At 42.9% G+C, this 27,551-nt stretch overlaps 1 protein-coding gene and 1 long non-coding RNA gene across 3 annotated transcripts in view; one reads left to right on the forward strand and one right to left on the reverse strand.

Annotated features, from left to right (window-relative positions):
* The window catches only part of LOC122997719, a 16,391-nt gene extending 8,735 nt beyond the window's left edge, over positions 1–7,656 (forward strand). The window contains exons 3-4 of the long non-coding RNA XR_006407253.1: positions 7,369–7,374; positions 7,646–7,656. This is a non-coding gene — a long non-coding RNA (uncharacterized LOC122997719). The remainder of the gene's footprint in view (positions 1–7,368; positions 7,375–7,645) is intronic.
* akap6 (A kinase (PRKA) anchor protein 6) overlaps positions 1–27,551 on the reverse strand; it is a 243,609-nt gene that overhangs the window by 6,523 nt on the left and 209,535 nt on the right. For both annotated transcript variants that reach the window (XM_044373900.1, XM_044373901.1), the window contains 4 exons: positions 18,697–18,780; positions 18,032–18,184; positions 5,161–8,112; positions 3,059–4,360 (listed from right to left, as the gene is read on the reverse strand). In XM_044373900.1, coding sequence (XP_044229835.1) covers positions 3,059–4,360; positions 5,161–8,112; positions 18,032–18,184; positions 18,697–18,780 — 4,491 coding nt within the window. The remainder of the gene's footprint in view (positions 1–3,058; positions 4,361–5,160; positions 8,113–18,031; positions 18,185–18,696; positions 18,781–27,551) is intronic.

Raw genomic sequence — 27,551 nt, forward strand, 5'->3', positions numbered from 1 at the left:
ACCAGCCCAGTCTCTTAATTGGTTCACAACTAATCGCTTTGTAAAGACTTGTGAAGCTATTATCCTTCCCCATACATCTACCAATGCTAGGGATTCACACATAAACACACACAAACATTAACACAGACACACACATATGCAAATGTGGTCATGGTTACATGCACACATACATGCCGTCGTGGCTGCACTCATGTAGAAGCACATCTACCCCCATCCTCGCCTTTTCTTTTCTTTTGGTCTTTGTTTGATGCCCCTTTAATGAATTCACGAGGTAATGAGGAAACTATTGCGCACTGAGACAGACAGAAAGCTGCAAGTTTGTGATTATGGTGTAAAGAGTTGACATCGTCATCGGTCAAGTGAGGATTGAGATTGATGACCGTCTTGAAATCTCTTAATCCTGTTGTAATATATATGTATGTATGTATGTATGTATGTGTGTATATATATATGTGTACACATTATGATAAAGAAATTTCCCAAGTACAAAAAAAAAGTTCTTAACACAGTTTAAATATACAAACAACAAATCCAAAAATTAAATATCAAAAATGCAAAAGTAAAATCTCAAAAACAAAAATTAAATCTCAGAAATGTCCTTTTTGTTTAATGTCACTGTGTAATCTACGTATTAGAGCTCTGATGTTTAACAGATAACGCCATGTTTATCATCTTAGTTTTGTATGTTAGCATGCTAACATTTGCTAGTCTGCTACTTGCAAGTCGTCGCTAAAAAGGTGTAGCTTGGGGACATAGTGACTACTGTTGGGAGCTAATTAGCAAGCTACTGTGGAAAGCTAACCACTGACATGCTAGCTAGCCAGTAGGTTTAACATGAAGTAGCGCTGGTCAAGCACAACAGCTCCCTAAGCTAGCTGGTTTGCTACTAGTTAGCTAAGTATTGGTTAAAAAGCTATCAAGGTCTGTTACAAACCAGACATGACGGTTAGCTTAATGTATTGGTACCATCGGTCCTGTCTAATGACTGATATCTCTTTTGTAGAGCAGTTTATACTCAAGTATGGTTGGATTATATTAAATTGCATGGTGTAACACCGCTAATCTTCGGAGTCTCTGGTTCTGTCCATCGGTGTTGCCAGATCGGACCGACAAAGAGTAGCCCGAATAAAAATTCATCATAAAAGTAGCCCAATTTTTAATTTCCATTGAGGGAAGGGTTTATATATGGATCCTGTCTTCTCTGGTCTGTTTTATGAGTTTAATTATGCAAACTCAAAACCACTGTTACAATGAAACATTTATAATAGAGATTATACATTTTCTAGATAACGTTACATTAAATGTTTCCAGCTGTTACAGGTATCACAGAACGTGGACAGAATAATAATTTAGATATGAAAAAAAAAAGTTTCAATTTAGTTGTAATAAACTGAAATGACGGTCATCAGATAGTCCTGATCAGTCGTTGCGTGTCGAGCTGATGCTCATATAGGACGAGATGGTAGAGATGAGAAGGAAGACTAGCGGTCATTAAATTGGCAGCTAACGGGGATCCTGATAAAACAATAAAACAGTGTTCACATCATCACGATGGTTGTTGGATTACAGAGTCGTTTGTGTAAAGATTAGAACATTAACAATATTCAACAGTATCAATTAAATTTGGGTTACATTGAACAGAAAACCTCAAATATCAGCCCTGACAATGGTTTCCAGTTTACCAGTCGTCTGTCAAAGATCTCCAACCTTTAACTCTACACAATGCTTTTAGCTCTTCCACTGAAATGAACTGAAGAATCTCACTATTATAAATGTTATGAAAATTATTAATTCCGCCCTTCAACACTTGTGTACAGCTGTTTTTATTGCTATGGGATGTACAGTAATGCAGTGTGTAGGTGTCACTATAGAGGCTTTTAATCTTGTCGGTATAGTCATTGTTTATGGAAACCCTTTTGCACCTTCTATTAGTGGATAGTCTGGAAAGCCAGGAATCTCAGAGACTGACCCAGTAATTATTGTGATCAGTATATCATTTTGATCAACCATCTGCAGATACATTAATGTGATTTTGGGCTACGGTGCAGTAAAAGTCTTATTTAATAGCGTAAAAGGACATGTGACCCACATTAATATGCACTGCACTAGATCAGAAATGAAACAACCTCTTCAGCTGAGCCATGTTCCTCTTTAAGAGACTAAAAGTTGATAAACAGAGGAGGTAGCAAGGTTGCAGAGACGCTAAAAAAAAAAAGAAAAAAAAAAGCCAGACTTCATTTGCATAAAGAAATAGAAAACTTAAAAAGAGCACAAACACGCTAATTCAGCGATGAAATGAATTGAACGATCACTGCGGGAAGGGAAAGCTCTTAGCTGATGAATCCTAATGAAATCTGACTGATAGTAATTATGCTGATGTTGTTCTGTGGACCTTAACCTTTTGACTAAAAAACTGAGAAGTCTGCAAATCCCCCCCTTCCATTAACACCTGAGGGAGGAGAGAGGGAGGAGGGAGGAGGAGGAGGAGGGAGGGGAGAGGAAGAGAGGCGTGAGAAGAGAAAGGGGGGGAAGTTAGGAAAAGAAAAGTAAAGAGAGCGGGAAAAAGAAAAGGAGGAGGAGAGTTGGAGAGGAAAGATACTCGCTGGAGGAAAGGAGGGTAGGGTGGGGGGGGTAGGAGATGAGGAGGTGAAGAAGAGGGGTGAGGAGGAGAGGAAGAAGAGGAAGTTGGGAGCAAGAGGAAGTGATAAGAAAAAAATGGAGAGAAAGGAGTAAAATAACACGAGTAAAGAAAGAGATGAAGAGGAAATAAGGCTGGAAAAAGGAGGGAAGGTTGTGTGTGAAGTAGAGAGGAGGAGCAGGAGGAGGAGGAGGAGCAGGAGGAGGAGGAGGAGAGGGTAGGTTACGCATATCAGCGCCTCTCACGTCCGTCTGGCCTCAGAAATGGAAATGAGAGAAACGCACGCCGGCCTCATTACATTCATAGCCACTGAGGGGGCTCGACTCGGACTAATACCTGGAGTAGAGAGGTGAAGTGCAGTATCAAGGCCCTGTATAATGTCCTGAGATAGCGGATCAGGCCAATACGTGGAACACTAACCTGCTTCGCCCGCGCTGTCTTTGCTTCCTGCTGCGAGCCGCTCCGCCCTCTCCTCCCCTTCTCCTCCTGCTTCACCCGCCGAGTATCCACCTCTCCTCGCCTCTCCCCCTCCTCCCTATCTGCCTCTCTCATCGCCGAGCAGTTAATTTTGGGATTAATACGCGTGGCGGTGGCGGCTGGCTCTTTTGAGGGATTTGTAGCGGAGCTGCAGACACTTATCTTGGTCATTACGGCGCCCATATTGGATTCAAGCGTTTTAGTATCTGCCAAACATTCGGCTGCGGAGGAGTCTATCGGGGCGACACGCGCCCGGGGATTAAGATAAGGAGGCCCCTCATTACGACTCCTCTCCTCCTGCGGCGCGCTGACACTCGCAGCGGCCGCGACTTCTCCTCCAGCGACATCACAGAGGAGGTACGGGTCCTCACCTCGCTTCTCTTCCTCGGCGCCTGAGGACAAGAGAGGAGGAGGAGGAGGAGGAGAGGAAGGGTTGTCGTCTCTTGGTTCGGAGCCGGGCCCCCGGAGAGAGAGGGAGGTGCTCTTTGAGGGCGAGGAGGTGGAGAATGAGCTGTAACAAGGCTCTAGGAGAGGAGAGGAGGAGGAGGAGCTCTGTGTTGTGTCTGTTGTCACCTGGGAATGCAGGTTTCTATCCAGTAAAGACTCCTTTGAGGGAGACAGGTAGCTCAGACCGTCAGCTGGTTCAGAACTGGGCCCCTTTTGAGACAAATATTGGAGACTATCAGTAGATTTGGAGCAAGGCAATTGAGCTAGACTGTCCTTCAGTTCATAGCCAGAGCCCAGGGAGGACAAATACCCCGAACTCTCCTTCAGCGAGACCCTCCGTGGTTTCCTGTTGAGCACCATGCTGTAGCAGAGAGGCGGGCCCAGGTACACCTCCTCAGTACAGGCTGCAAACAGGGTCTCCTCATCTCTGATGTCTGGGCTGGGGGGCACCGATAGAAAGGGGTTATCGGGGTCCTCGTTACCGTTAGTCTGGCTATCAGCAGACTTCAAATCAAGAGAGCAGAAGTCGTTCTTGGAGTCGAGGCCGGTAGGGGAGCGTTTGGAAGACTCAGCTGTGTCTGAGGGCTGTTTGGGGCTTGTAAACAGCTCGGGGCTCGGGCTGTGGAGGCCTTGCGTCGGCGTGGAGTAAGACGGGATGTTGTAGGGCGCGGGAGTGGAGCTCTTGTCCTCGGAGCACTGGCTGACCTCGCCGCAGTCGCTGTCGTGAGAGGAGAGAGACAGGTAGGAGTAGAAGTCTCCCTTACGGAGGTGGAGAGGCCGGTGGGAGTGTTCGAGGACCTGCGGGAAGAGGAGAGAGAGAGTTTGTAGAGGTTGATTTAAAGAGTAACAAGCAAAATAATCAATACATTTATTTTGCTGTTTTTAAAGGTTTTTAAATCACTTTTAGTCGTGTGTGTTTCCTGGTTTTGTTTATTGTGAAAAATAAAATAAAAAGACAAAAAAAAGAGGAAAAATTGAAGTTTATGTGTAACATTGTTAATGCTTCATGTTATTTACACATGTAGATGAGAAAAATGTATTTATATATATATATATATACATACATACACACACACACAATAACTGACAAGTAGGTCTTGGTTCATTTTAAGGGTCATAAGCTAAAAACTTTCTTTGTTTTGTTCATCTTGTGTTTTTTTTTTTTTGTGTTCTGCGTTTTTATGACGTAAAACCAAACCATCCAGAAAACCATCAAGCTTTGATTTGCATATTTTTAAAAAAAAAAAATGTCTGTGTGTATTCATATTTTACACTTTTACAAGAGGAGCAAAGCGTTCAGGCTGATTTAGTTTTTCCCCTTTCAGAAATAAAATGAAAACTGATTAGCTTTTAGATGACTTCACTTGAAAAAGATACTGAAGAAATTAGTCATTACATCCTAAAAGTTATGGTCTGTGATGCGATTTATTGAATTACTCAAACTCGGGATAAATTTGTCACTTGGATACATTTTGTCATCAAAATGTACAGAGAGTAGGAGGTCAAACAGGACTTCAAACACTCCACCGACATCCGTAACTTCTTTTCAATGATGTTTTTGTAATATAACAATGTGTTTTCCAGTATATATACTGTACCTTGTCTCTGATCTGTGTTAGTGACGCAGGACTCTGGTCTGAGTTGGACCCACTGATCTCGCTCTGGTTCGGTTCTTCAGCCTGGACGTCTTTGCTCTTCAGCGCCAGTGAGGTCATGTCAATTATCTCCATCACAAAGTTGTGCACGTTCTCTTTCTTGCCCTCGTCTACGCTGTGTGGACGGAGGAGGGAGGAAGGGGAGGGGAGGTGGTTGCAGCAGGAGGAGGAGAGAGAACTGTGCCGTTTTTTGGGAGGCAGCGATGATTCTTTGTCTCTGACCTCCCTCCTGCTTTGCTCCGTCACAAAGGACGAGAACTTGAACTTCTCCTGAATGTTGATGGCCTTCCGTCCCCCGTTACCGCGGGACCTGCAGTCCTCGACCGGCGAGAGGGACGGAGGTGAGGGGACGGAGGAGCTGTGGCAGGGTAACTCCCCCCTCAGCTGTCCGACCAGAGAGGAGGCACGGACGGGGAGGAGCTCGCAGGACGGGGACGGAGAGAGCTGCTTCGTCGAGCTCGATTCTGTTTTCGCTATGAAGTCGCTGACGTCCCGAACTAACTCTCCAGTTTTGGCAAACGTGTACGACTCCCTGTGTGACTCTCCTTTCTTTGTGAACACGCTGGACTCCTCGCGGAGAAGTTCATCGTCTTCGTCTTTCCCTTTTAAACAGCTCTGGTCCACGTTTCCGTTTTCCACGTCGTCCACAAACTGGCTGATGTAGCTTCTCGTGGCGTTGATCCTGTTCTCTTCCTCTTGTTCTTTCTTATCCCTTTTTGTTTTATTGTTGCTGCTGTTGGTGTTCGCTTCCATTAATTTTGCAGCCGTGCGGTTTAGGAAGCAGCGCTGCTCCTTGTTCTGAGAGGAGGAGGAGGAGGAGGTGAAGGTGGAGGACAGGTTGGTCCCACACTGCAGCTCGTCCCGGAGGCCTGCCTCTGTTTTAGAGGCGGAGGAAGAGGAGGTACGAGGTCGTATCCAACTCTGCAGCTCCCTCTTCATGTACTCCAGGCCCAGCACGTAAGACCCCTCCATCTCCTCTTCATCGTCATCCTCGTCGTCATCGTTACCAGAGGAGGTGCCGCTCAGCCTCTCCTCCTCCTCCTCGTCCTCTCCGTCCCGTACACCGAGCTCCTCCTCGGTCAGAGTGAGCGTGGAGGAAGACAGGAGGTCGCTGTCGTCCTCGTCCTCATCCGTGCACGCCGACGTACAAGACACGTTGACCACCATGCTCAGGCTCGCCCCGTCCGCTTCATCCATCCCCTGTCCTCGGCTGTTGCCGTGGCAACGCTTCCTATGATGGGAACTCGAGTTGGCGTTCGCCGCCATGCTGGGATCCAGGAGAAGGTGGCGGTGTTTTTTGAGCCCGGCGAAATCTTCGGACCCCAGAGACGAGTCTTCGGCGCTGCTCAGCTCCGTTAACGACGCCGTCGCCGAACTCTCGTTGATCAGGGACGGTGGACCTTTCCGTGAGGAGCCTGAAATCCCGGAGAGGGGAGCGTGTCGGCCGCCGAGGGAGGGGGAGGCAGGGAGTCGGCTCTGCTGCGGAGAGCTGCTCCGAAGAGTCATGTCAGAAACACTGCGGGTCATCTTCCCCGCCAAGGGACTCTGAATGTTCTCTAAGCGTTTCAGGAGATCAAGAGTTCTCCGACTCAGCTCCCCAGAGGAAGGTTCTCCTGGTGCACTTTCACTGTTTTTCTCCTTTCCTGGTTCACCACCGTCCACGTCTCTGCTCTGCCCCAGGTCCAGCTCCCCGAGGCTGGCCAGGCTGCCGGCGGTCTCCCTTTCAGCGCTGCGACTGGGGACCAGGCAGCTCTCCATGGAGGCGCTGCGATGGAGCAGGTCTTTGGAGGGGAATAACTCCACACCCAGAGCCAGCAGGGACTCTAGAGAGGAGCCCTGAGATAATAACGGACTGGACGCCCGGCGGCTGAGCACGGGAGGAGTCTCCAAACCGTTATACTGGTCAGCTTTGAACTCTGTGACAGGACAGCGGGACGGGAAAGGCTTGGATGAGTCTACACTGAGGCCTCCCACCTCGAAGTCAGAGTCGGAGTCGGCGGGCGTCAGGATCCCACGCCCGTTGATCAGGATCTCAACCGCCTCCCCTCCTCCCTTCCTGTGCCTCCTCTTCTTCTCCTCTTCTCTGTTTCTTCTGCTTTCACCTCTGGTTTCATCCCTCCTCCTTCTTTGGTTGTAATTGTCTTTGTGCAGAGTAACGTGGACCACGGTGGACTCCTCCTCATCCTCCTCCTGTTCTTGGATCTCAGAGTTGTTGGTTATCGTCTCGGGGTCTCCCGTATCGCTGACGATCCCGCTCTCGCTCTCTGAACGTCGACTGTTCGCCGACTGGCCGCTTCCTCTGCCCCCCTCCCTCTCGTTTTCCCCATCCTTGTATCCCACAAACCACTCTCCTCCTCCTCCTCCTCCTCGGCCGTTTGGCATCATATCCCCGATGACGTCAGGGAGGGATTCCAAGGAGGAGAACGAGGAGTCTTTACTCAGGCTCTTCAGCAGTAGATGCTGTTGTCTTTTTCCCGCTTTGGTTTTGTGCATCGTGGAGGAAGTGTAAGGAAACTGAGGCTGTTTGTATAACTCAACGTTATGGAGGCTGTACACTTGGTAGACGTTATTGTTGTTGGGGGGAAGAGTTTGGGAGCTCACGCTGGGCTCAGATGAAGACACGACCTCAGGACTCTGATTGGCTTGGACATCTGTCTGGATCCTGTCGGGTTGATTCCCGTTGGACAGAACGCTGTCCGAAGGCAGATTCGGTTGTGCGGGGAGGTTTTGCATAAAATCGGGTTCTGGTACTTCTTGTGGTTCTGGTTCTGTGATTGTCATATCTGTTTCATCCCATTCCCAGGAGTCATCCGGAGCCGGCGCCACCGGGCATGCTGGGACCGGGCTGATTTGGTGGAGGTCGACTAATCCCGGTTCCAGAAAGTTCCCGGGAACCTAAAAACAAAACAAAAGGAAAGAAAGAAAGAACATTCTTCAGTGAGGATAAAAGTACAGACCATGAACTCTCAACTTTCAAGGTTTTAATCCTGCTGCATGTCAGAACTCTTCTCTCTGTCTTTTATTATCTTTCTTTCACTTTTTTTTTTAAAAATACCAAAAAGAATTTATCAATCTTTGTCTACTCTAAATGAAGTGTGACACCACTGTAGCAAAGAAAAGAAGGAACAAAAAAGGAAATATGTTAACTCTTTATTATACAGTATGAGCATTGTACTATAAGAGGATCTTTTATATGAGATATACATTAAATAGCCAAAATATCGACTTTTTGGGAAATAAGAAAAACAGCTAGTCTAAAGACACCATGACACTGACATTTTTAACTTACTTCTTAACTTAATTCTATTGTATCAAACAGCCTTTAGCTCCTTAACTTATACTCAGTTTTGTTATGTCGCACCCCAAACACACCCTGCTTCAACAGCAATCACATCATGTTAAAGGAATACTCCGTCATTTGCTTTCTTTTCCGAGGGTTCGATGAAAACCGCTCTCATGTCTGTGCGTTAATTATGGAGCCGGAAGGAGATTAGCTTAGCTTAGCTTAGCATAAAGACTGAAAGCAGAGGGGAAGCAGCCTAGCTCTGTCGAAAGTATAATAATAATTAACACTCATTTCTTTTAAAATTTGTACACAAACAGAAATGTAAAGAGTGACATTTATGGTTTTAGGGGGAGTTGCATGTAGAAACTGTTTCTTGACAGTGTCTCCAGCTATAAAACGAGTTGCCAGATACAGTCGACCAGCACAGGTTTTAGTAAACGTCTCCGTACAGACATGATGCTAACCCAACCGGCCACCTCACTGTCATTACAAGACTGTTTTTTGCCAAGATATCGGTTGTACGTGGATTAAACAAACAAGATATGTGTAAATTAATGAGCTTTACAGGTGTTGGTAAGTGTATTTTTTTAAAATCTGTAAAGAGCCAGGTTAGCTGTTTCCCCCTCCAGTCATTATGCTAAGCTAACGCTAACCACGTCCTGACTCCTTCTCCGTAGTTAACACGCAGCCATGAGAGTGCTGTCAATCTCCTCAACTCACTCTCACAATGAAAGCAAATAAAAGTATTTACCCAAATATTTCCTTCAGGAAATTTCATAGTGTCTTTTAAATTTGATACACAATCAGTGATACATGATTTTCATTGAAATACACTCAATCTTCAAGCTCTTTTAGAACAACACTAGAAGTCCTTGTTGGTATAAAGTGAACATGACTGAACATTAATAGCTGTTTAAATCATTGAGATCATTGAGAAGTACTAAAATTGACATTAATCCATTAACATGCTGCTAAAAACTCCATCTAAACAAGTCACTTAGATAATTATTGAGTCCTAAATCAATAAGTTTCAAAAAAAGTTCCCAGAAGCGAGTTTCATCATCCTGAATCTGCCTAATTGTGTCTTTTTTATTTCTAGGAAATTCCTCATTTATTTTCTTCTTTTAAAGGAAAAAGTCTTGAAAGCCAAAACAGAAGAGTAATGAAGTGAAATCCAAAAGGTTCCAGTCCACATGAAATGAAGTAACCTATCATTATCATTTTAAAAGCATGTCATGTTTTTATTCTGTGCTGTCAAACACCGTGTGAATGTTGGATATCTTGTTTTGGCACCAAACTCTTTGTTGAAAATCTCATGTCCTTTTCTCTGAGAGAGAGCGCCGTCTTGACTCAGGACTCCATTTGAAAGAGAAACACTGACATCCGACTCTGACAAAACACGTCCTGTGATCATTTAAAAAAAAAAAAAAAAAAAAGAGCAAAATCAACCCACCCCAAAGCAATTGCTCATAAATCTCAACACAAATTATTCCGCTCTGGAACAAAGCGATGAATTATTCAAAAACGACTTCTGAAAGAAAGAGCACGAAGCTGAAAACCCCAAAGTAAATACGTAATCAAAAGCCTTCAGAAAGCTCGGCTGTCTAAAAATATGCTTAGACACAGGAATTCTTCCCTTCCACAGACATAATTATACAAATTGCTCCGCGTCTCGTTAACAAGAGAGGGGAGTAATTCGTATTAGCCATTCATAGCCTATTAATCTAATAAACTAGTTGGCTCTGTGTGTGTGCGTGTGTGTGTGTGTGTGTGTGTGTGTGTGTGTGGATATGGGTCTGTGTAATGAATTTCTATTAGATTTGTGTTTATTCCCCTTGTGCTGATAAGGGAGATGGGGGTAATGACTGAACTGGGTTTTTGCCACTGCAGACACATTCAAAAACACATTCAGCGCCGAGGGGAGAGGCTACCAATCAGCCTAATCCAATCAAACCCAGTATTTGATGACCCACAAAAAAAAAAAAAAACCTTGTATACCATTTATATCTGTAATTTATCTCATTTCTATGATTTTGTAACAGTTTATAGCTGAGTTGCTGGTGTTTTTATGACCTCAGAAAGTAGAGGGAGGTGACTTCTGGTGTCCGGCAGCCACGGTGGCGTCAAAAACGTGTTTTTTTTTAAAAGCTGAAATCAACTGTTGCTGGTAAACCTGCCAAAGAGGCGGAGCTAGCAAGGTTTACCAGTCAGACTCCAGCAACATGCCGGGGGGGGGTATTCCTCTGTTAGATGCTGGTCCAGATGCAAGTTTCTGCAGGATTTGGTGGCGTCGGGATTTTATATCTCAGGTACGTATAGATTTGTCTGAAGTGTCCAAAGATTTGAAATGTGATGAATCTCGAGGACTTCTGAATCGTGTGAAAATAGGTTTGGTGTTGTGCTCATTGATGGTTGCAGATTGAAGTAACGATCGATCAATCGGAGCTCTGAGAGTAAGAGATGGTAAGGTCGATAAAAAACTGCAACAAAAAAAGGCCACAAAAATGGCAGCGAGGAAGGATGGCATCAAAAAGGCTGTACAAGAGATGTAGAGGGGGCGCTAGTGAGCACCGTATGAGGTAGATTTATTATTGCAGGCCTCCTCTCCACTCATTCAATATTTAGCTTAATTTGCCAGTTTTATCCCATAATTTCCTTCGTCTTGAAGCCAGATAACGAGCCAAACGCAGGCAGCTTTGGTGAGTAAAGGAGGTGCACGTTGAGGAGACGTGTACGAAAATGCAGTCGGAGAAAGAAGCATTTCGCCTAAAAGTGATCGACCTCGAGGCTCCGTCCAGGAGGCAGGATATTAAAATCGTTGGCCTACCTGAGAAGTTTTTGACAAGGTGCACCTGCTGGCGTGTTGGCAATGGTTTAGCTCAGTAGTCAGCGCAGGCCTCTATAATCTGGGACCTCCTTATTTTAACACTTTTAAAAGTGTAATAAAAACAAAAACTGGATTTTCTGGACTTTCATTTGAATACAAATATAAATGATTTTGCTGCCTCAACAAATATAGATACAAATATAACTACTACTACTCTGCACATCCCTATTATGTACAGTTATACAAAAGGGGACACTTCTGATCGGCTGGGGCGTCTCTCTAAGGTGAGATTTTAGATGCTATAAAATCATTCTCCGATGGCCGCTGGTCCAGATGGTTTTGGCATTGAACTGAAACTGGACATTATATGAAGCCAAACTAGCCTAAACTAATTGTTGAGATGAGCTTCCTTGAGGGAGGAAGTGGAAAAACTGAGGAAGGACATTGAAAAAAAATGGAGGTCCGTTCCTCTTCCTCCTCCATAGTTTTAGCATTTTATCTGTGGCTATAAAGCTCACAGAATATCAAAAACTCATCCCCCCATGCCTCTCAGATGCATCTTTTGACAGTTTGGAGGCTATAAGGTGTGGTCACCTTGAAAGATTTCTATATTAAAAAGCAATTTGCCATCATTTACTCAGTTAAAAAACAAGTTCTCTCTCTTCCCACAACAATTTTCTTCAGATACTTGCAGATTAGGAATTATGTGCCAAACTTTGAGTCACTCCCTGAAGGAAGAATGAAATATATATATATATATATATATATACATATATATATAAAACTGGTTTCAAACTTTGTAAATATATCTTCTGAACAAGTGAATTATGCCACACGCTCTCTGTAAACTGTCTGGGAGGAGGAACTGGGAACACAGGTCGGGGAGGATGTTTTGGGCCTTAGCAGGGACCTGATCTTGTTCTATTAACGCCAGACGCTAATTAATCCAATTTAAAGTGATGCACAGGCTTCATTATTCCAAAAAATAAATTGCACAGAATCTTTCCTGCTGTTTCCTTCTCTATGTGATGGATGTAAATCTGCAGGAGGCTCCTCTGACATGTCCAAACTTTATCATTGTTGGTGACATATTGAAGTGGTTCTCTGACATGTACAGCGAAGTGATTTTAGCCAGTGATGCAGCAGTGTGATTGATTATCTTCTTTAAATATGTCCTGTCTCTTTTTTTTGTCCTTTGTTTCTACTTTGTTTGTTTTTGTTTCCTGTTTCTCTGTTTTTCCTGCTTTCTCCCAACGAGAAACCACATGAACACAATGTGCGGTTGAATGAATACAATTAAACAAAAAACGGTAACTCAGCCAATTCATGATGACGAGGCCATTTATGAACAAAGGTTCAAACACACATCCGCCTCCTCCACGGCTACCGGAGTCCAAAAAAACAAAAGTTCAGGATGCTGACATGCAGGTCTGCTGCTCACACGTCGGTGCAAGTTTGAGCAAAAAAGAGAAAAAAAAAGTTTGACTGTGTTTTATAAACCCGCAGGGACGAGAGGAAAATGTGTTGTGTTAAAGACGCTCTGCGAAAAGCCTTCAGCAGTAAATTCCACATGACTAAAGCGAACATGCAGTCTGTCTTTAGTCAGTCCGTCTTTAAACAGTTACACTCGTAAAGAAAAGAGGACTAATAGTCTAAAGATGCAGCAGTAGGAAGATCCTGGAAGCTGCGATACACAAAAAAAAGGGGATGAAAAGAACAAACGACATATCACTGATTTAGCTCCTCGGCATCTTACCGGTAGCCGAACGATAAATGTCAAGTCTCTCTCCTGTGGGTGACACTAGAGGAGAAGTCATGGGGTCATTAAAATCAAAGAGCCCCCCCCCCCCACCTCCTCCTTCTTTCATGTTAAAACAAGCTGAACATCTCCTCCTCACTCTGTTTCTACCTTAATCGCAGCCTTTGTGCGTGCGTTCCTGTGCATTTTTTTTTTTGGGGTGGTGGGGGGGTGAAAACGGGACACTTTTTCCCATTAGCTCTGGTTTGACTGCTCCCATTTGTTAGCATAGCATCTGCTGGAAGGCCCAAGGAGAGCGCAGCTATCTAGCAGCGTCTGGGTGATTATTCATGTGCCTGTGTTCCTCCTGGAGCTGCTGCTGCTGCTGCTGCTGGAGTCTCTGCTGGCTTCTCTGCTGTACTGCTTGTTAAAGTGCTGAGGGAGGCCCCGGCGTCACCAGTCTGATTCAAAAATGAATAGAAGCGCACAGATAAATCACCTCTCCATGCAGAGTGGAGGAGCAGACAGGCTGCATTTGAATGTAATTGCCAAAACGGTGAATGAAAACCTCCATATGTTGCTCATAACTGCTCTCTAAAATATATTTCATAATCACGAGGAAAGCGTTCTAAAATATAATTTCCATATATTACATCGGACTTACAGGTGTACTTTGTGAAACTTCACCCTCCCCTCCCCCACTCCCCCGCCCACAACAACAACAACAACAACAACAACACCCTGCAGGTTTAATTTAGACTCATTTACATCACATCAAAAACGACAAAACAGGATTCTTCATCTGCTTTCTGAGCAGCGTTACACATGAAACCACGGTAACAACCTCTCTGATGCTGAATCACATGTTCCAATCAAAGCGTGCTGACGGAGCTCCGCGGTCATCATCACAGAGGTCAAATATGTCATCATCTAAGAGGCGGGTTCATCATGAGTCGGTGGGACGGCTTCGTCATCAGGTTATCTGCTGCAGATCTTCTCGACCTTTTACTCGAGTGTGTCCGAACAATAAAATCTGTCCTGGTTCAAAAAAAAAAAAAAAAAAAAAAACTGTTCATGAAACAATTTGATTTCTATTAGAAACAGGTTGAAATGTTTTTTTTTTTGTTGTTTTTTTTTACCACGCTGGCAGATCTGTTTTTCTCCTCTTCTTCACTCTCTCTCTCTCTCTCTCTTCAAAACATTTGACTCAAGTTAAGACAAATGATTTGGAAAGATGCAGATTTCAGGCCGTGAATATGTAATATTTCACTTTTAGTTTCATGGTGAGAAAAACATCATTGTGATGTTTTTATTTACCTCAACTGCAGAAAGCCTTTATTTTTATCCTTATTTAATAGAAAACAGGGCGCTAACTAATGATGATCAATAAACGACACCCATCACAGAGTTCCCAGAGTTCAAGGTGATGTATTTCAACTTCACTGGTTTTTGTCTGACGGACAATCCTAAAAACCAAGAGAGCAGGAGAGCAGGAGAGCAGGAGAGCGCGATCGTTTTATCACTGAGCAGAAGTGTTCATTTATAAGCTAAACCACCCAGATATATTCCTCTCTGCTTCTCTCTCTCTCTCTCTTTATTCTTCTCCCATCTCCAGTAGAAGTGAAATTACTCTCCAGCCAGGCAGCGAGGTCAGAGTGTCTGGCCTGTTATTTGTCTTCTCTTCCTCTACAATATGTGTGTGTGTGTGTGTGTGTGTGTGTGTGTGTGTGTGTGTGTGTGTGCATGAGAGAGTCCTACCTCTAAAGCCACATGTGCAGCAGCAGCATAAAAGCTGTTTTTCCTGCTAATTTTCAACATTAATAAAAAAAAAAAGAGCCGTAAGATTTTAAACTCTTCGTCCTGTTCAAAGAGCCTTTCAGAGCGACTTTATTCATCCCTTTAAACACATTAAACTACTGCAGGAAACAATAACAAAACACATCTGGAAAAACTTCCTGGATGTTCTGCAAGAACTGTCACACTTTCCCTTAAAGGATAAAATCACAATGTGTCTTAAAACAACAGTCACTGAAACTGTAATCGTTCCTCCTGTTCACGGTGACAACAGAAGCTTCTATTCAGCTTCAGCAGTCTGAGTTCGTCACATCAGTGGATATCTGACACATTTACAGTCTTTGTGTTTCCCTGTTGAGCTGCAGGTGGAAGTATAGTAACAAAAAGAGGGACTTTGGCACTAAAAAGACTGTAACGTTGAAAGATATCTACTTGATTTGACTCATTTGGACGCTGAAGCTTCATATTAGCTTCAGATCAACTTTTAAACACATTTTTATCCTCCATCACTTCCATTGTAAGTGTGTTTATTATGAAGGGATCTTCTAATGGTCAGTATGAACAGGAGGAATGATTGATGTTCATTTGGGCTCCTGACTGTTGCTCAATCAGAGAAATAGGCCACATGGTGTCTGAGAGTTTGGAGAAACTGATTGATGTAATCATGTAAACATTCACTACTGTACATTTCCATCCACCAGTTTTAAAGGTGCATTTTCCATTTTACAGCGTGCACGTGGAAAAGCAGTGAAAACATCACAAAGTTGTTCAGCTGAGGTCGAAATCGAAAAAAAGAGAAAATGAGATTTTTCAGATTACAACCGGATGTTGTACCGTAGACGGTTTACAGACCTCTGCTCCACCAGAACCGGGGTTTTTTTATGTGATAAAAACACGGCAGCAGGGTCCGACGTGGATAAGAGGAGACGCTCCGTCAGTTTTACCGCCGCTCGGTTCGCTCTGTAATCTCCTCACACGTCGTCTCGAACGTGTTTGTCGAGCACAAAGGTCGACGCTGACGTAAAGGCGTCGATCCGCGTTTTAATTTGCAGGAAATTTCATAAATATGATTAAAACTTGCACAACGATTTCATTCAAGCACACCGTAACTGTTGATCTGATGAAGACTTCAAATCTCAAACTGCAAACTTAAGCTTGTAACTTTGAAAAACTAGTAAAAAAAACTAGTATTTACCTCTTTAATCTCTGTCTGAGCTCCGAACACATCACGATACGTCTATTAACGCAAACATTTATGGAACACAACACATGTATTTACTTCAGTGTCACTATATATATATATATATACATATGTTTTTCTGTATGTGTGCAAACATAAGTGTGTGTGTGTGTGTGTGTGTGTGTGTTAAATTGCTCCTCCTCGTATCGTAATACATCCCCTGCTTCTGTTTCTATAGAACCGTATTCATCACTATTAGAAATCCATAACAGCTCCGTCCTGCTGCAGCTCTCTGCCTTCATGTGTTACATCAGCTGGATGAAGCACTCATCTCTCTCTCTCTCTCTCTCTCTGTATCTCTTTACCTCGTGCGCCCCCCCGAGAGCAGCTCGGCTCCGGACGACTCCCTCATGAGCAACATTTCACTTAACACCTACAGCGCTCGCTATTTCACATCATCCTCGGACGAGCCGCACACGTGCTGAGCTGAGCTGAGCTGTCAGCCCGCAGCGGCGTTAAACCGTCGTCGCCGTGGCACCCGAGACTGCATCGGTTCATCGGGCTGCAGATTTTTTCTAATAAGACAAAACCTTTTTTTTTGGCGAGGCGCCGTCACGGCGGCAGACATGCGTGGTGTTTCTGATACGCGGACTGTCAAAGTGTTTAAAAAATCTCATTTGCCGAGTTTTCTTTTGTTTGTGGGAGAGGTGGCGGAGGAAACATCATCTCTGTGACACTGATCGCACCGCAGAACTAACAGATTAGTTTTTTTTTTTATCAACTGGCTGCTTCTCGACTGTTTCGGTGATTCTGAATAGAGCTGTCGTCTGTCTGTGAGGTTTTAAAAGTCAAAATAGACGAGGATGCTTTTGTTGTCATGGCGACAGAGTGTCTACATTAGGAGGATGTTTCCTAATGCTTTTAAAGACCCTCTGACCTCTCCTCTAGCACCGACATCACACTACAATCACCACTTTTTCACACAAGAATGATCAAAATCTAACAGGCAGGTTAGATTTACTGAGCACATGCATGCTCCTCAGAGGATAAACCCATCGAAGGCCTCAGAACATGCTGCACTTTAAGAGGACGTACGTCTAAATGAAGGAAAAGACAATTTGTTTTGTTATGATTTAACTACGAGACAACCAGGCACTGATGTGTTTGATGTAAATTATGTAAAGTATCCAGATTTTATAAGTCTGGACATCATCAGCATGAGGATGATAACAGACTCAGCGAATCAATGGATAATAAGCCCTGAAGGGAGCATGTAGAGGAAGAAGAATAAGACGTCCAAGAATCGACCCCCGAGGAAGCACAATCAAACACGGCAAAATGTTACAGAGTCAGGAGGTGGAAAAAAAAAGTTTGAAAAATGAAAATAATGTCAGCAAACGGACGTCAAAGGATGCAGGAAATCATTCCATAATGCCGCGTTGATGTCAGAGTCGCCATAATTAGTAGTTTATGACTTGTAAATGCTGCTCTAAAAGATAAAAGTCGAGGATTTTGTGAGTTTTTCAGGTGACATGAATCCTCACAAGTTGTAAACGTTTTCCATCTCATGTAACATGAACGCAGCACAGATCCAGCTACGTTTCAGGGTCAAACATCACCCAGATTGATTTAGTTGTCTAAACTGATCAGTTCTTCCAGGGGAACAAACAGAAAAGGCATCACTAGAGCTGATTATTTGCTGGTATCAAAAGTTTTTTAATGAATGTCAATAGACGTTTCAAAAACAAGTGATTTTTATGCTTTGTTCCAGAGTTCTTATTAAAACTAAATAAAATCAGAAACGTCAGGCTGCAGCTCCTCCCGTCACTAAAAAACATCTCAGCTTCAATCACAGCACCGTCTGTCTTTCACGCTACGTTTTTAGCATCAAATCAGACTTGGACACGCTCACCGAGTGTAACCATCAAGTCAGCTGACTGCCTGCGGAGCCAGATGAAGGATGTAAAGTGTAAATGTCAGCGCTCTAACCTGCTGCTCTCCCAGCTCTCTCTTCAGTCTGTTCTGCCACTGCAGCGCCTGCATCACGATCGCCTCCCACCTCCTCTCCAGGTTGATTGACAGCAGCTGCAGGGCCTCACGGTGCTGCTCCGCCTCAGGGCCCACCTCCGCCATAGGTCCCGACTGTCCCAGAGGGGGGGATGGAAGAATTAAAATATATATATTAACATCCTGATAAATGATTACATTTATAATAATAAGAATGTATAATAATATAGTTCCTCTGAGCTAATTCATGAGACAAAATCAAAGAAACAAATAAAAGAAAAACAAATAAATTATAACATTTTTAAAGTTGGCAAAGGTTTATTTTTTTTTTCCTTAAAAATTCAAGTCATAATAAACTAGTTTCTGTCTGTTTCAGTCATTTGCTGCTTTGTCTTCTGTTGTTTCAGCCTGTTTTCACTCAATGCTTTATCACAACCCTTGGCGTCCATTTTTAACACACTGGCTACCCGTTAGCATCATTTAACAAGACCGATGACGTCTCTAACTAACCTAACTTAGAGTTAAGATTCTTCTTCTTTAGATGTCTGGTTAGACTCGAGTCATAAGAGTCAAGTCCAGGTGAAGGAATAAGTCACTTGTCATCTGTTTCTGATAATTAAATTGGGGATTTCTTTTCTTTTACTGACCTGGCTCTGTTGCAGCAGCTTCTGGCAGAGTTTCAGGACAGAGGAGACTCCTCTTCGTCGGCTTCGCACCTCCGAACACAGAGACTGAAAGAGAAGAAGAAGAAGAAAGAAGCAAGGTCAGCAAATATTCTAATTATTATTATTCTAATACAAAGATAACGACCATCCTGCTAATATTACGTCCCTGAAATCTTTTCTATTTGTGGTTCACGTGGCTTGTCTGGTAGCAGGAAGTGATGTGTGTCACATTAATTGCAATAAATACACGAGGAAGAACTGGATGGTTAGCATTAGCAGTGATAACCTGCATGAAAAACCTCCTAAAGAATCAACAGGAAATTGTAAAAAATCACAATCATGAGTAAGAAAGCTGCAGATTAAAGGATGATTCTGTTTTATTCCATCATTCCTTCATTTATTTATAACATCGTCAAGTGAACAGCTGAGAGGATGATTCAGAACATTCATTTCACAATAATGGACCCGCTCGCTGTACGTTATCCCTTACACACACACACCTGAATACTTCTTTCAGTGTGTTATTTATCAGAATCCATAAAAGCTTTCAGAGTATTTTTATATTATGGTCCAAACCATCTGAACTTTAGAGGCTCCTCATCTGGAAACTCATCTATTATCTCTGTCCTACAATGTTTACTTTACTGCACATAATAGCTTGAAGACACTTGTTCCTCTGAGAGACTTTTTCATTTATTTATCATATTTTATCTCTTAAGAATGTTCTGTGTGTTAATGCACATCGCTCACACACATCCTGTTTAACGAGTGATTATCAGCGATATTTTAGCTTCTCTCACATTCAGGTTTACGTCCAAATAAAGTGTTTAAAACCCGTCTGATCGTCTGGCTGCTCGTGTTTCTTGTCCTGTCAGACTTTGTTGTTGTTGTTCCAAGATCTCAGCAATTAACTTTATAACAAACAGAAACGACGGGCGAAGGAGGAGTTGTAAGAAAACAGAATTATCCTTTAAACTAACAAGTAGCTCGATTTGTTTTTTTATTTATTCTTTAATTCATTTCAGTTCAGTTTAGTTAAATTCTTTATTAGCATAAAGTCAAATTCAGCACACAGATCCTTGATCAGCAGTAACAGTGCATAAAATAAATGACAACAGCCAATATCCCCCCCCCCCCCCCCCCCGGCTTCGCTCTCTGCTGTCTAATAAATGCAAAAAAAAGAAGACAAAGAAAAAGAGAAACAGGAGGATTGGCAGTGCCTATTATAAATCACTATATGCTGATGAGTTTCCACACGCAAAGGTCAGTGTGGATGTGTGTGTTTGCATGTTTGAATGTTTACTCATGCGGGCGTGTGCACGAGTATGTGTGCGCAGATATGTGTGTGTGTGCAAACATATGCATGTATTTCTGAGTGTGTGTGTGTGTGTGTGTGTCACAGTGAACAGAGGGGACAGCCTTACTCCTCTGCAGCGGGGACCAAACACGTCCAAGCCCCAAACTATTTATGCTAATCCTGCCCGCTCGCCGAAAAGCACTTCCTTTACATTTTCTTTACATTTTTCCAATAAATATTAAACACTATTACAATGAAATGGGATTCTCTGTCTCTATCTCTCTCTCTCTCTCTTTCTCTTTCTCGCAAACACACACACACACACACACACACACACACACACTCTCAACTCTTCTTCTTCTGTCTTTCATCTCCTCTTTCTCGCTCTCTCTTCAGTTTAGCATATTTGTAGCTCGCCTGCTTGTCTAAACAGGAGATGGGGATGCAGAATACAGCAGACAGGATCAAGAGGACAAGCCATGGCGTGTGTGCGTGTGTGTGTGTGTGTGTGTGTGTGTGTGTGTGTGTGTGTGTGTGTATGTTGCAGATAAATTTATTCCAAACAGGAGGTGTGTATTACGTTGAAGGAGGAGGCTCTAAACAACAACAAAACGACAGAGTGATACTCGCTCTGCGCCAAATAACTGCAGCAGACAGCGTCGAAAGGGGGGGGGGGGGGGAGCACAGGAAGATGAATTAAACTAGATTGGGGGCTGGAACAATAATTCAGCATGTTAGAGTCAGAGGATGACGGCCGTAACTCTAAAATCAGCTCCACAAAGTCTGGCTCAACAACAACAAAAGTCTTACAGACTGACTGAGGGGAGATTTGAAGTTTATGTCATACGGTTTGAGATTTATCGTAAACACAAGCCGGAAAAAAAACTCTTTCCTCATCAGTCTGCTGCAAGTCCTGATGACAAGTCAGATGTGGTTCATTCTTTTAGGGTTTTATGTCTCCCAACTGGCGTTATGAATTGTTCAAAAGTTCAAAAACATAGTCAGCAAACATGGCGACAGATGATAGCGGTCCATAACTTCTTGTCTCCGATTGGCTGCGAAGGAAGAAACTGCAGCTGTAATAGATCTCTATTTTACAGTAGTTAGGACGGATATAAACACTGATGATGATAATCGTTATTAGTATTATGATTGCAGTCTGGTGAACCTCAGATAGAAACTAAAGTCTTTTCTCTGAGAGTTTATTTTTAGGCAGAAAGGAGAAAAGAGAGAATCCTAAGTCTCTATTGTTTCTGCACTGCTGGTTTTTATGCACTGATCCCTCTCTCTCTCTCTCTCTCTCTCTCTCCCTCCCTCTCTCTCTCTCTCTCTCTCTCTCTCCCTCCCTCTCTCTCTCTCTCTCTTTCTCTCCGGCCGGTCGAGCCTGGCTGGGCCCATATTGACTCAGAGGGCTCTACAGACACAGTCAGACAAATATTTGCTAAAAAGCTTTTCTTCCAAAATACATGGAAAGCCGTGGAGTGGCTGCAGAGAAAGAGAAAGAGACAGAGGATGTAGAGGGAGGGATGAGACGGACTGAAAGCGGCTGAAAGCAGTGTGAGTGAGAGAATTTGAAGAAGAGGGGTGGTGTTGGGGTGGAGGGGGGTGGGGGGGTTGGGGGGGGCAGTAAGGACAGAAAGAAAGAAGAGAGATAGAAGATTAAAGTGAGCTTAAGAGAAACAGAGAGATAAGGAAGGATAGAAATGATAAAGACAGCGACAACAAGGAGGAGAGAGACAGGAAATGAAAAGAGGTAAACTGCTGATTTTGTTAGAGTGAAACAGAGAAAATCAGAGTGAAGAACTGACTGTGATCCCTAAAAAATAATGCAGAATCAAGCTTCTGTTCTTGTAATATTCTCTACCTTTCCAATCTTCAAATGAAATTATGGCAAATTTAAACTATTTCAGCAGAGGAGTGAGACTGTTTTTGGGCTTGCGTCTACGCCTTTTTGCAGACGATGTGATTGTGTTCGCTTCATCGGCCTCCGGCGATGTTTCGCAGCTGAGTGTGACGTGTTTCAACACCTCGAAGTCGGACGCCACGATACCGTATCGACCCGAATAAAATGACATCTGAGGAAGCGGGGGGTCGTCTAATATTCGAGGCAATTACATGTTTACAACATCAGATTTTTTTTTTGAATGAGACTGTATCACTGTTAACACCGGCTCCTGCAGAGAGTGTTGCATTATGGGTTGTTTGTTAGCCTTAATGTTGCTAGGCTAGCAAGTTTCTTTCAGTCTGTTAGAGTCAGTCAGCGCTAAATATGTTTAGTTAGCTCAGTTGTAACATGTTTTTCTGCCTCAGAGGATGTAAAAACGAGTGAAAGTGAGTCCAAACTGTCTTCTGATGTCGCACCGATCAAGTGCGTCAAGGTGGACTGTCAAGACGAAGAGGAAGTTTATGATCTTTATTCCAAAGTCCAGCAATGGACGTAAAGAAGAACTCGGAGTAGAAACGCTGCTCTTCTGTATCAGAATGAGCTTGTTGAGGTGATTCAGCATCTGATAAGAATGCCTTCTCAGTGCTTTAGATGTTTTCCAGGAAACTCAGAAGCAGAACCAGAACACTCCGCAGGGATTACATATCCCCATCTGGAGGATCCCATGTGGAAACGCCTCGGGATCCTCCGGGAGGAGCTGGAAGACGTAAGGGCGTCTCTGTAGCTTGCTTAGCATTCTGCTGTAATCATACGTGGCTGAAAGTTGACTGTTGGACAAATCAAGTCATTATTATGGCTCCATAAAGAACTCTGAACTTTCAAGAACCCTCTTTTCTCTCCGGGCGTAATGTTGTGTCTGTCGCATATTCAAGGTCGGCCAACAGGAGGGACACGAAATGAACAAGTGATGTCTTTATCTCCTCCTCTGTTTCCTCTCTCTCTCTCTCTCTATCCATGTACTTCTCTGTCTGTCACTCAACATCCTCTTTCAGGAAGGGTGACCGACTCGGGATAAACAAAAAGAAGAGGATCTGCTCTCCTCTTTCTCTAATTCCCCCTTCACCCTCTCTCTCTCTCTCTCTCTCTCCCACTCCATCCTCCTCTATCTCTCTCATTCTTAAATCTCCCTCTCCTAAAAACAAAATCCTCTTATCTCTCCTCCACCTCCTCATCTCTACAATCTAATTACCAAGACCTGCCGTGAAGAGAGGGAGGGATGTCGGGAGGGAGGGAGGGATGGAGAGAGAGAGAAAGAAAGAAGGGAGGGAGGGAGGGAGGGAGGAAAAGACAGATAGAGGAGAGTGGAGGTTGTTAGTCTCATTGCTATGTCAGTGTTTTCCATGATGGTAAAGCACTTTGTAATGAGAGTGAGACAAAGATGGAGACGAGTGGTTCTAAGTTCTGGTAGCGAATATTTCTACCAAGCCCTTTTTGTTTTTCATTTCACGAAAGAAACCAAAGTTTGGCTGTAAAACAACTTTGCCGATATTTAAATACATTTTCATTTAAAGCAGAAACTATCTAATCAATCAAGACTACAAATGTGACCAAGAGAGCTTTGGAGTTTGATACCCAACAAACTCTAGACATGATGAAAGATACAAACAGCTCGAGAAAAACCAAAAGCAAATCCTCCAAACTGAGACATTTAGATCTTAATTAAGAGAAAACAAAGTTGTAATTTTCAAGTCTGCAATTTTGGGAATTTCTGTCAGCAACGATATCTTACACTTGTTGTAAAGAACTACAAACAAACTGTTGGCAAAACGGCTGCAACCTTTGCTATCAGTCTAAATAAAATCCAATCCAATGTTAACACTGATATATATATATATATATATATATATATATATATATATATATATATATATATATTCAGCTAATTTAAAAATGTATCTGGTTTCATTTGCTAACAAATCGCTCCGACGTAGCTTAAATGTAGCATAAACAAGAAAAGAGAAAAGAAAAGTTTTCTGATCCAATTCCCTTATCGGTTAAATGTTTTTCAGTGGTTATAAATTACAAAAAGTATTCATGTGTATTTGGGTAAGTTTAGGCATAAAAATGACTCAGATAAGTTTAAGATTTAAGAGATCAGGATTAAGAGAAACCGATGTCGACCCAACCGTCTACCCAACATCATCTGACAAAGCACCGTCAGTCAAACAAATACAAATCCTGTTTCATGTTATTATAAACCGCTGTGTTAAGTATCTATCTAGGATCTTTCAGTCAAACTGGACTTCCAAGATCATATTTTATCGTCTTACTGGTGCCTGAAGCAACACAGTCCCCCGGTGAAAAAGGTTGTTTTCATTCTAAACATAAAAAAGTTTGGAAAAGACTGAGAAAATAAAAAGAAATAACAAAAAAAAAAGAGTGAGAAAGACAAAAAGAAAAGTGACAGAAAAAGTGAAAGAAATGAGAAACAAACACTAGGAAACAAAAAAAAAAAAAAGAAAAAGTGAGATAAATAAAGAAGACAAGGACAAACTGTAAAGTGAGGAGAGAAACACAGACGCAGAGAGAGAGAAGGAGAATTTTGGTTGCTTGTGCAGTGACCCAGTGGATATTTCAATCAATTACCATTAATTAGAAATCTCTGATTAATTCTATTTGTTGATTAAGTCAATTAAAACCACAAGCACTCGTTATCGCACAACGAGCCTAATGAATTCCTGTCGACAATTTGTTCCCACACACATATTCCCTCCGCTGCTGCTAATACCGCCTACAGCTACCCAAACTTTGTTGTTTGCATACTCTTCCCATCTCTCCCTCTTTTCTCTCGTCTGATGTTCCTGTCTTCCGTCCTCGCTCTCCTCCTCCGTGTTATCCTCCTCTCTGTTCTCAGTCCCCCTCTCTCTCTCTCTCTCTCTCTCTCTCTCTCCCTGCCTCTTATTAATTTCTTTCTTCCAGTTTCACTTCACATCTCTGTCCAGATGAATTTATAAAAATGCAACAACAACCGTGCAGGTTTGTGCCGTAGAGGTTCGTCGGAAGACCTTGACAGATGTCATCGAGCGGTGAGTAATGTTCAGAGATCACTCCCTCCGGGGTTTGCAAGAAAATCCTCCTCTCGCTACTACTCTGTACTCCTCAAGGCCACGGGTTCCCAAACTGGGGTTCAGGCATCGCTAAGGGTCCTTCACACAGACTGGAGGTGAACACGGTTGCATTTTGAAGTGAAAGTTCCAAGTTTTTTGTGTTTTTTGGGTGCAAGGAAGATGCAGGAAATGGGGTAAAAGCATGGCGTATTAATTCATGGACAGTGATTAGCTTTAGCTGTTTGCTAGCTTAAACATTCTCCAATCATTTAAAGTGCGTTGACCAGTCACATACATGCAAACGCACATTTCTGGTGGATCATTTGTAACGTGAACGCCACGTTTCTGCTGTTTAACCTCACAATTCTCACCATGAAAGGTAAAAATAGTTGCAGCCATGATAACTTTACAGAGTTGTAGAATCTTGTCTGTGGTGTTTTGGCGTCTAATAAGCTTTTAAACTCATCGGTCTGTAGCTCGACTTCCTCGATTATATCTCGTCGTCTCACACACCAACGCAGCTCCTTGAGTTGTTTTAACACAGAGCTGATTTTAATCTGAATGCGTCGGGGATATAAAACTATGTTGACCAGACAATTTTTAACCTACAGCCATGCTAGCACCTCTGTGATTTGAGCTAAATGCTAACATCAGCATGCTCATATGCTGAAGTTAAAAAGGTATAAAGTTTGCGAGCTAACATTTGCTAATTTTCTCATCAACACAAAGTGCAGCTGAAGCTGATGAGAGAACGTCAGTAATTCTGCAGTTCTGACTGCTCACATCGTATTCTGTTAAAATTCTTGCTGAAGCTGAAGATTTACAGAAAGCTGATGTAGCATTCAGCAGTTTAAATCAGTTCACTGTCAGACTGAACAGAACTGCAACAACAAAGCGTTTTAAATTCACAAAAACTGGCTTCTTCTCGATATCAATGATGGCTGAAGGGTGATTCTTGGGATGTATGTATAACCTAAAGCTGAAGATGTCAGTGAGGTTAAAAGGATCCATACTGCAAAGTGCTTTCATGTTGTCAACCTGCGACCTCAGCGACCAAAACGCTGAATTCACTTTAATCTCGTGCTATGTATCATTTTTTAAGACTTCTTCTTCAAATGGGTCATACCACATTTATGGAACGATACTTGACGCTCTGCCTCCGCTGACCCAGAATCCATCTGTTTCTCGCTCTCTGGTTTTTTTAACATCACATATAAATGGGGTCTGAAAGTCAGCGGGATTCCTTAAAGGCTTTTAGAGCAATTCACTGAAAATGGAAGCAGACAATAAAGTAAGATGTGCCTCTCTCTCTCTCTCCCCCGCTCACTTTGCCCGCTGTGTTTGTGACATTTATGGCAAAACCTGTATGCATTAAAATATAAATTTAGCACTCTGACAAAGTGAGAGCTCAACTCCAAAGTGAGATATTTATGTTTTCACTTTTGTGTGATTTTAAGTGACGCTCGTCTCGAGAGTGACTCGTTCTCAGGTCAGAGATCGGAGGTAAAACAGTCCGGAGATCCTACGGTGACCGTATGAGAGAGAAGTCATGAGAAAAGGAAACAAATGAAGAATATAGAGCTTTTCCTTTTCTTCAGCCTTTTTCTTAGCACCACTGGTGGAATGTAACTTAATATATAGACTCACATACTGTACTTAAAGGTATATGATGCAGGAAAAAAACAATTTATAGACTCATACAAAAGTAATCTCTCTCAATCATCACTTATGACCCACTAGAAGTGTTTGGTGGTGTCTGTATCTGCAGAGACTTTGCCCTCTGCCTGTATTTTCTTATTTTCTTATTATTTTGCTGTGTTCGGGAAGCTTCTGGGCGTCAACCTTCAGGCAGCGTGTGTGCAACCTCCAGCCGACAACAGCGCGCAGGGTGGTGAGGTCAGGTTACATCTCTCCGTCTCTCTCCTCTGCTCCACTCTGCTCTGTGTGTCACGGATGTATAAAGAGCAGCAGGTCCGAGGGGGCGGGGCTGAGCTATACACACGCAGAGCGGAGAGGCCGCAGTGGACGGGATGCATTCACACTAAATCCGGTAACGCAGCGTCTTCCTGCGGGGTTGCGTGGAAGTGTGTTTATTTGTGCTTTATAACGTGACCGCTATGGAAACAATCAGAAAATAACGTTTCATTTATGTGATTCATGGCGCCGGCACCGCTCAGTCTCTTCATTCACTCTCTAGCTCGCTCGTCCGCCGCTGCTCTCTCTCTCTCTCTCGCTCACTCGTTGAGCCGGGAGGAGAGGCCACCTTTGATTACAAATCCTGCATAGTGCACCTTTAAGTACAATTTTTAGTTACTTGTAATTGACTTAAGTATTTCTATTTTATGCTACGTTATAGCTCTACTCCACTGTAATTCAGGGGGAAAAAATTGCACTTTTTACTCCTCTACGTTTATTTCACAGCTGTAGTTACTTTTCCTATTAAAATTTTAAATTAAATATCACATAATAAGCTTATAAAATACAAAAATGTAGTAGTTTCCAAACTTTTTGGCTCCTGTGTGTAGACGTGATATCAGTCACAGTCAGA

This window comes from Thunnus albacares, chromosome 15, assembly GCF_914725855.1.
Source record: "Thunnus albacares chromosome 15, fThuAlb1.1, whole genome shotgun sequence".
Lineage (NCBI taxonomy): Eukaryota > Metazoa > Chordata > Actinopteri > Scombriformes > Scombridae > Thunnus > Thunnus albacares.